The sequence below is a fragment of the Puntigrus tetrazona genome, unplaced genomic scaffold (assembly GCF_018831695.1).
Source record: "Puntigrus tetrazona isolate hp1 unplaced genomic scaffold, ASM1883169v1 S000000416, whole genome shotgun sequence".
NCBI lineage: Eukaryota > Metazoa > Chordata > Actinopteri > Cypriniformes > Cyprinidae > Puntigrus > Puntigrus tetrazona.
Window position 1 is genome coordinate 273,237 of NW_025048065.1, and position 9,264 is coordinate 282,500.

The following is a 9,264-nucleotide window of genomic DNA, read 5'->3' on the forward strand; positions in this document are numbered from 1 at the left end:
TAAATCAACATCACATCTTTAATGTACAAACTCAAGCACAGAGCTTTCTTCATGTGTAGAGGTTGCTCTGAAGCTCGCCGACTCGTGTGATCTTCTGCAGCTCGTCTGCGCTGGGACTCAGATCCAGCTGCAATCAAGAGAAGATCAGAAACACCTCAGAAACCTCAGAGAGACCTTCAGAGAAGATCAGAAACACCTCAGAGACCTCAGAGAGACCTTAGAAAGACCTTCAGAGAAGATCAGAAACACCTCAGAGACCTCAGAGAGACCTTCAGAGAAGATCAGAAACACCTCAAGAGACTTTAGAAAGACCCTCAGAGAAGATCAGAAACACCTCAGAGACCTCAGAGAGACCCTCAGAGAAGATCAGAAACACCTCAGAGACCTCAGCGAGACCTTCAGAGAAGATCAGAGACGGTCAGGTTACTCACCTTCAGCACAGAGCTCACAGCTGCTCTGTACGTCTGCATGCTGAGGGAGTCTGGATGAGGAACATCACTGTAGCACTGATAGAGAACAGCTGATATCTGCTGAACCTGACAGTGACTGAGCACACACACACACACACACACACACACACACACACACACACACACTGGATTAGTAATCAAGTTACAAAAATGTGTACCTTAACGTCTCCTTGTTCCATGTACTTACTATTATAATAACAATAAATTATAATTACATGTAACTCAAACCCTAACCATACAGTAAGTACAGTATTTATTAATATTATTCAGTATTTAACTGTAGAATTACTGTAGAAGTACACTGTAACAAGAACACCTTGTGATGAATTCTATGAATGCTCAGAACCTGATTACAGTAGAATTATTACAAACAAGAAACAAGTTACTTTTTCAATTAGTCACACTACTTTTTATTTGACCAGAAAATCCTGGTGTCACTAACACACGCCAGAGGTTAGTGTGTTATGGTACATGAAGAGAAGCCGGTGGAGGTACCTGCCGCCGCCAGGCCGCTGCTGATGTTGGGCGGCTCGAGGGCCGGACTGGCCACGGGGCCCGTGTGCGCGGCGGTCCTCAGGGAGCGCAGGAAGGGCCCGGCGCTCTCGCTCAGGTAGTCTGACGTCTTGTACTCGGCCGCGCTGCAGTCGGACAGAACGGTCACCTTCAGATCCCTCGTCTGGACGCAGCCCAGCACCTGAGGACCGACAGAAACACCAGTGAGCCTCGGCTCCGGAGCGCTGACCAATGACCGCTCCGTCCGCGCTCACCTTCTCGGTCCACTCCAGCTGCTGGTCTTCAGCCACGAAGCACGAGCACCGACACACCAGCACCTGCCCGCGGTCAGAGGACCAGCTTTACACACATCTGACATGATCTCTACCTCGACTCGTACAGTGTGTGTGTGTGTGTGTGTGTGTGTGTATACCGCTGGGTTGTGTTTCTGCTGGTACAGGACACAGGACGGCTCTCCGGGGCCCGGGGCCGCGTCCGGTCGTCCCGCTCCCGGGCTCCGCTCGTTCCAGAGAGAGACCCAGGCCAGCGGGGTCCAGTCCCCGGAGCTCAGGACGTACGCCGAGACGAATCCTGAAACAGAGCGAGTGAAGTCAGAGTCACACACACACCGGACGGACGCTCGGACGCTGCTTTAAACTCACCGGCGGCGCTCGGACCCACGGAGACGATCAGATCGGAGCACGGCACGGGGCCCTCCGTCTCAGAGAGCCAGCGGACCTGAACACACCTGAGAGAACACACACACACACACATACACAGACACACACAGACACACTCCTGAGAAACACTTCAAGCATTTAAAACAGCCTTTCCTCTCTGAATGTGTGTTAAAGTGTCGTTTATTTCTGTTTTTCTGCATCATTCCTCCGGTCTTCAGCATCACGCGATCTTCAGAAATCAGAATAATATACTGATTCAATGATTAGAAACATTAAAGATCCACAGATCAGCGTTTATCTGAAATAAAAGGCGTTTGTAACATCATAAAATATTGTTTCTATTTTAATTAATTTATTGTTTAGAATGGGTGGGGGTGGAAATTAATACTTTTATTTAACGAGGATGCTTTAAATTGATCAAAGCCTGGAGCGATGATGCTGAGAATTCACATTTAAAATCACAGGAATAAATTACATTTCATAGATGTTCAGACAGAAAGCAGTTACAGTAAAAATATTTCATATTTTATATTTTTATTTTGGATTAAATGAATGCAGACCTGGAGACCAGAAGAGACGTCTTTAAAAAATGTAAAAACCTTAATTTCGAAAGCTTTTGTCTGACTTAACCTTATGTACTCTACAATCAATATTGTATAATAATTTCAGAGTTTATATGATTTATTAGGCGGCTAATGATGCTCAGAATCACGTGATCAGCACAGACTCTTCTGAACTGAAACCGAAACTACCCCGAAACTGTTATTCTTTCTCTAATTAAACTGATTCAGACTTTCTCTGAGATATTACTGACTCTGTTCGTTAGATTAGGAATAAATATGACACGTGACTTCACCTCTTCTCCTCTATTTCGCGGCGGATCTGCTCATCTTCCTCGTTTTCATTCGTCATATCATCATACTCATCCTCTTCGACAGCTCTGGAGTACACCGATAAAACCTCCCCGAAAAACGTGGCCATATTAAACGATTTGTGAGATTAAATCACTCGATAAAACTCAGAGGCGCTGCGTAACGGCCGCTGCTAGCGCGACACACACCGGAAGTACTTTACGACAGAAGACTTTTACTTTGTTTTAAAGGCGGAAACGTGTCCTTCGTAATCCTCGGGAGTATGAGGTGAAAATAAACAGATTATTTCTGGATTCAGATATGATTTAAGGCATGACCAGGATGTTGGAGATCTTGATGAAGATGTTTATTTCAGATACAAAATAAATGTCGAGTCTTGTGTTCAAAGCACTTCCAGATGTAAATAAAGTTAATTCTACATGTAAAGTGCAGATGACAGTTTCACATCTTTGGTTTTATTTTAGGTGTTAGTGATCAAATGTTAAAGAGATGAGATTAAAAATATATAGCAATAATATTCATGCACCCTTTTAATCAGAGGTTTCTTGAAGGCCCATGCTTTACCTGACATACAATCTCTCAGGTTATGAACTAGTTATAAACTCCCAGCCAGCTCATAACTAGCTTATAATCAGTTACTTTCAAAAGTAATGCTTTGCAGTATTGTGTTACTCCCTGAAAAAGTTACCTAGTCACTTTTTATGGAAAGCGATGCATTATGTTACTTTCAAGTTGTGTTTTAAATCTGGGCAGGACGTGCTTGTTTGTTTTTAATTACAAGTTTTTTTAAAAAAATATATAGTCCTTTCACACCAAAAGTGAGATGAATAGCTTCAGTCTGAAGTAAAACCTCATCACATGAAGAAGAAAGCTCAACACTATTCAGAAAGAACTCAAATCAAACACTAATGTGGCATTTTTGTTTATTGGTCTGATTAAATTAGATCTTCGAAGGTCAGTAACAAAGATATTGTTTAATAAAATGCAATTTCTATTTATCTGTTTTTATTGATTTTAAGGAGCACTGCATGTGTTTTTGAGTAAATACATGTTGATATTTAGTCTAGATCATGTCCACACACAACACCTGATTTCTCTCAACATGGCAACCCCAGAGCTGTCAGTCAATACATGAGAAACAAAGGAACTTTGTTTCCTTTTAAAATAAAACGTAATGTGGTGCTTTGCTAGTAATCTGAATACATAACTTTCCCCAACAATGCTCATGCACTATTTATGTTTATTTATGAGCTCCTACTAAGCGTCTGCCTGGTGGGTAGACCAGGTCATTGCACTTTATTATGCAACATATTCAGATTTTTTTGTCTGTAAATGTGAAATATTTTTAGCCCTCCTCCATTTTGCTTTGACATCAAGACTTTAGGAGAAGACTCAGTCTGTAAATAGACTTGAGCTCATTAACTGCTTTACACTATGTGTTATTATCTATGTATTTATATAAGAGCTGTACTTCCACATTTGTCTAACTGAGGTGTAGTATTGATGGTACTGATTGAGGGTTAGGTTATTATTCAGACTCTCCTGCGATGCTGTACTCTCACCGCTGAGGGTACTTTCTCCTGAGAAGCTGTCCTCCTGGTATTCCTGAATATTTTGGTTTTCTTTGTGTTTTTGAGTCGGGGTTTGGCAGAATCACAGAGAGCCCGCCTCAATCAGAGCTGCAGAAAAAATGACTTTGCTAGTATAAATATCTATAAATTCATTCAGCGGAGCTCAAACGTCTGCATCAGCCTGGTTACTTTCTGATATAACTCCTCCTGGTATTCCTGAATATGTTTGACTCGGAGGTGATGTGTTCAAAATAAATCACTTAAAACACATCAAATAAAACATGTATCAAACCTATCTTCCTATAAAAATAAATAAAGTTAAACTAAGATAAAAAGGTAGATATCAAAAAAATTCTTTCAACCAACCAAAGACGGTCAGGACACTAAAGAGATCAGCATTATTAGATTTGGTATAACTCACTTGAGATCAGTCTGACCTGAGATCAGAGTATTATGTCCAAAATATGATCAGAGAGTCTGACCTGAGATCAGTAGAGTTTGAGCAATGAGTCTGATTTGAGATTAGAAGTGTATTCTGTATATTAGAAATATTATCAGTGAGTCTGATCTGAGATCAGTAGTTTAAAAATCTGATCTGAAAGTTAAACTAAGATAAAAAGGTAGATAGCAAAAAAATTCTTTCAACCAACCAAACATCTGAGATCAGGAGTTTGAAGAGTCTGATCTGAGATTAGTTAGATTTGAGTCTGATCTGAGATCATTGAGATCAGTGAGTCTGACCTGAGATCAGTAGTTTTGAGCAATGAGTCTGATTTGAGATTAGTTTGAGTGTGAGTCTGATCTGAGATCAGTATTTGAGCAGTGAGTCTGATCTGAGATCAGTAGTTTAAGCAGTGAGTCTGATCTGAGATCAGTAGTTTGAGCAGTGAGTCTGATCTGAGATCAGTAGTTTGAGCAGTGAGTCTGATCTGAGATCAGTAGTTTGAGCAGTGAGTCTGATCTGAGATCAGTAGTTTGAGCAGTGAGTCTGATCTGAGATCAGTAGTTTGAGCAGTGAGTCTGATCTGAGATCAGTAGTTTGAGCAGTGAGTCTGATCTGAGATCAGTAGTTTGAGCAGTGAGTCTGATCTGAGATCAGTAGTTTGAGCAGTGTGTCTGATCTGAGATCAGTAGTGTGTCTGATCTGAGATCAGTAGTTTGAGCAGTGAGTCTGATCTGAGATCAGTAGTTTGAGCAGTGAGTCTGATCTGAGATCAGTAGTTTGAGCAGTGAGTCTGATCTGAGATCAGTAGTTTGAGTGAGTCTGAGTGTAGTTTGAGCTGATCTGAGATCAGTAGTTTGAGCAGTGAGTCTGATCTGAGATCAGTAGTTTGAGCAGTGAGTCTGATCTGAGATCAGTAGTTTGAGCAGTGTGTCTGATCTGAGATCAGTAGTTTGAGCAGTGAGTCTGATCTGAGATCAGTAGTTTGAGCAGTGAGTCTGATCTGAGATCAGTAGTTTGAGCAGTGTGTCTGATCTGAGATCAGTAGTTTGAGCAGTGAGTCTGATCTGAGATCAGTAGTTTGAGCAGTGAGTCTGATCTGAGATCAGAGGTGTGTTCGGTTCAGCCGCGCGGTCGCCGGTGACTCTGATCCGGGATCAGTCGAGACTCCGTCAGTCTGATGCTGTAAACAAACGCGGAGGTTCCGGTACTCGGACGATATTTATGAAATCTAAAGGATGGAAATAAGGCTTCCGATTTCCACACACAACCATGTTTTGTTGTGTGTCTCCGCGGTGTTTGTTTACGCTGGTGAGTTTGATTTGTGTCTCTCTGAGGTGTTTTGATCTCATGATCTGTGAGCGTTAGCGGAGCTGCATGCTAACCTGCTAGCTTCCGGTAACGTTATTATCTGTGATTTTACATGAATAGTCCATAAACCGAAGCTATAAGGAACATCTCTCGTGTTGTAGTAATGTAATGTTCTGAAGGAGATGATTTAATTACAGAGTGTGCGAGAGTTTAACGCGTTTCTCAGGTCAGGACGTTTAGCTCGTATTGTTCTGTTAGCACATTAGCCTCCCTCTTCATTACATTATAACACATCTACTCACGAAAACAACCTCTAAACATTTTGTAACTTACATTCATAGCTTATTTACTTATTCATTATCGCGTGTTATTGCAAATGTTTAATAGTTAATTAATAAAACCCGAATGACCAGCCTTTGCCAAACACAAAAGACGAACAATAAAGACTCAAATAATCAGTACCTGACTTCATCATTAAATATTTTATGTTTTATTTTAATGGTTTTAAGTGGTATAAATCCTTAAATGACATCTATTACATGCTCTGTATGTCTGTATTTAAAGGGAGAAAACTAACTAAAGTACTGAAGTGTATTATAGTGAATGTAATGATTGAGTAAATCATGTCTGTTTTTTGTGGTAATCGTTCAGCTCTATGCTATACAGAGCAGAGTGAAAGTGTGTTATTTCAGCGTGTGTGTGTGTGTGATTGTGTTTCAGGTGTGTGTGGCGTGTCGGCGATAGACGTGTTCACTCCTGCCGAGGTGTATGTGGAGAACGGGACCACAGCCACTCTTTCCTGTAGTTTCAAGTCTAGAGAAGTGATCAGTAGTTTAGCGTCAGTGGTGTGGTCCTTCCTTCCGGAGGGAGAAGCCGGACAGCCCACCTCAGTAAGAGCCCTTCACCGGCACTCAGCTCATGGTCACGTATGAGGTTGACGTTCACGTACGCTTCTCCTCCGCAGTTCTTCTACTACTCCGGCGGGAAGCCGTTTCCGGGTACCGTGCCGCAGTTTAAGTCTCGTGTGGAATGGGCCGGAGACATGAACAAGAAGGACGTGTCGATCCGTGTGGTTCAGATGCAGTTCAAGGACAACGGGACGTTCAGCTGCGACGTGAAGAATCCTCCAGACATCTCCGGACAGGTGTCCATCATTAAAGTCAGGGTGGTCATGAAAGGTGAGCGCCTTCGCCCGGAACATCCTGGCACTTACATGTGACCGCGGGCTACAAAACCAGTCCGTTTTTTGAAATTGAGTTTTATGCATCCTAAATGTACAGTTGTGCTCATAAGTTTACATACCCCCTTGAAATATGTTAGTAATCGAGTCTTCGGCGCATGTTATGTGAAATAGCTCGTTCAGGAGAGTGCTAAATAAAAAATGACATGCAGTTTTTATGATACCTCCTCTTTTTGTTTAATTAATGTTTAATTTTGCACATTCTGCGGGCGATACTTAAACTTATGAGCACAACTGGATGGAGAACTATTTTTTTATCCAAGTGTGAAAAAAATATATATATATATAACAAATTACCAAATTTGTCCAAACAAAGTTCTTATAAATGCACACTACTAACCAAAAATGAAGTCTTGATAGAAAAATGTACTAAATGTCTGGTAGCACTTTCTTTTAGAGTAATTGTAGAGATTACAATATACAGTACTTTCTTGGGTGAGTACAGTGCATGTAGGTAAACGTACTTTAAAATAAAGTGCCACCAAATATTTTCACGGAACATGATATTTGGGATTAAAAAAGAAACACGTAATTTCTCCTCATACAAGTATTGCATGTTAAAGCGTGGATGTTTTCTTCTGAACGCGAGTCTTCATGGCGGCTCTCAGCGAGTGTTTCTCTGTTCAGAGGCTCTTCCTCAGTCCAGCACGGCCGTGATCGTGGGCGGCGTGATCGGGGCCGTCATCGGCATCATCATCATCGCCGTGGTCACCTACCTGATCATCAGACGACAGGAGTCCAGTAACGACTACCAAGGGTACGTGTAACGGGTGAAGCGCGTGGAGCTCGGTCCTGAGATCTTCTGAACGTGTGGAGGTCCTCTCTGGAAGGGGTGTAGAGTTTAACAGAAGATGGCGCTCTAGTTTTTAAATCTGAAGAAGAAGAAGAGTCTCAGATTGATTAAAAGGGTCACTGTGAACACTTCGATTCGCTTCAGCTTTCGATCTCACCAAGGATTATTTGAGGATCAGAGCTGTTTCTGAAGCGTGCGGCGCCATCTTCTGTCCAGAACTAAACTCAGAACACACTCCAGAAAGAGTCAGAAGATCTCGATTCGTGTGGTTTAACCGGTTAACTCTTGCATGGAGCATGGTGTCTGATCTGAGACTAAAGCAGACTCTGTGTGGGTCTGAAACAGGTTTAGTGTTGAGTTTAACCCTGATGAACCTCACAAACATCTCATATTTCACCGCAGACCTGAGGACTGTAGAGCTGTGTGAGAATCCTTTACAGTAGGCTTTCATTAGTTAACATTAGTTAACTTAATAACTCATTTTAATTTTGATATTTACTAATACATCACTAATTATTTATTTTTTGTTAACATTAACTAATAACGGACAGTTGTATGTTATTTAACTAATTCTAACAAATGCATACAGTAAAAAATAATGAATTCCTCTTTAATGTTAGTTAATGTATTAACTGATGTTAACTAATGAGAGCTTATAGTAAAGTCAAGAGAATCAACACGTTTTAACTCAAACTGTCAGGACTTATGTGGAAAAAAAAATAGTATTTACTTTAAGTTTTTATTAGTGGTGAATATATAATAATTAAAAAAAAGTTATTTATTATTATTATAATAGCAGTATTATTTCAGTATAATTGAGATACTATTTTAGTTCTTATTTTGAAGCTTATTTTTATTAGGACTTTATTTCCCCGTTTTAGTTATTTTTGTTTTTAAAAAATAAAGTTGACGTGGCAGTTTAATTTCAAGTAATGGTTATACTTTTGTTTAGTTCTAGTTAACTGCAATAATTCTGGTAGTAATAGTCTAAGAGTCATCTTTGATATGATTGTGTTTTATTGACATGAAATGTAAAGATGTAGGTTTACACGGGAACATTACCTTCAAGAGCTGCTCGTTGGAGTGATGTGTTTGAAGGGAGTTAATGAAGAGAGCATGAAAACAGAGCTGCAGAGAATCTTCTGATAAACCAAAACATAAAGGAGGAAATATTTCTGCTGCGTGGTGTGTGAAATATGAGACGTCACATGACCGGTGTGTGTCTGCAGTGTGCAGTGTGTCATTAACCCCGCCAGCTCACATGTGTGTGTGTGTGTGTGTGTGTGTGTGTGTCGTCTCATCTGTCCGAGGTCCGTGTGTGTTTTGATCAGAGCAGCTGCTGTTGTGGCGTTTGAATCATACTACTTTCATCTCTCATGCCATTTGTGTTTGC

At 40.9% G+C, this 9,264-nt stretch overlaps 2 protein-coding genes across 4 annotated transcripts in view; one reads left to right on the forward strand and one right to left on the reverse strand.

The window, feature by feature from the left end:
* On the reverse strand, window positions 1-2,722 carry psmg1 (proteasome (prosome, macropain) assembly chaperone 1). 3 transcript variants are annotated; one of them, XM_043231767.1, is made up of 7 exons: window positions 2,499-2,720; window positions 1,625-1,710; window positions 1,396-1,553; window positions 1,238-1,300; window positions 966-1,164; window positions 432-553; window positions 1-127 (listed from the first exon to the last, which is right to left on the reverse strand). In XM_043231767.1, the coding sequence occupies exons 1-7, from the start codon at window positions 2,621-2,623 to the stop codon at window positions 50-52; spliced, it is 831 nt and encodes a 276-aa protein (XP_043087702.1). In that variant the 5' UTR covers window positions 2,624-2,720; the 3' UTR covers window positions 1-49. The 3 variants fall into 3 exon arrangements, with proteins under 3 accessions (XP_043087702.1, XP_043087703.1, XP_043087704.1); XM_043231768.1 differs by having other exon boundaries at window positions 1-174; window positions 397-553; XM_043231769.1 differs by lacking the exon at window positions 1,238-1,300 and having other exon boundaries at window positions 2,499-2,722.
* Window positions 2,723-5,668: 2,946 nt separating this feature from the next.
* Window positions 5,669-9,264, forward strand: part of mpzl1l (myelin protein zero-like 1 like) — a 7,410-nt gene continuing 3,814 nt past the window's right edge. Inside the window, exons 1-4 of the mRNA XM_043231781.1 lie at window positions 5,669-5,838; window positions 6,559-6,728; window positions 6,803-7,016; window positions 7,706-7,835. Coding sequence (XP_043087716.1) covers window positions 5,766-5,838; window positions 6,559-6,728; window positions 6,803-7,016; window positions 7,706-7,835 — 587 coding nt within the window. The 5' untranslated portion in view covers window positions 5,669-5,765. The remainder of the gene's footprint in view (window positions 5,839-6,558; window positions 6,729-6,802; window positions 7,017-7,705; window positions 7,836-9,264) is intronic.

Excerpts from the sequence above, each read along its gene's own strand:
- psmg1 (XM_043231767.1), bottom strand. The coding sequence starts at position 2,623 with ATGGCCACGTTTTTCGGGGAGGTTTTATCGGTGTACTCCAGAGCTGTC. Across the intron at positions 1,301-1,395 it reads AGCAGAAACACAACCCAGCG|GTGCTGGTGTGTCGGTGCTC; the intron begins GTATACACACAC and ends GACCGCGGGCAG. Across the intron at positions 1,165-1,237 it reads AGCTGGAGTGGACCGAGAAG|GTGCTGGGCTGCGTCCAGAC; the intron begins GTGAGCGCGGAC and ends GTCGGTCCTCAG.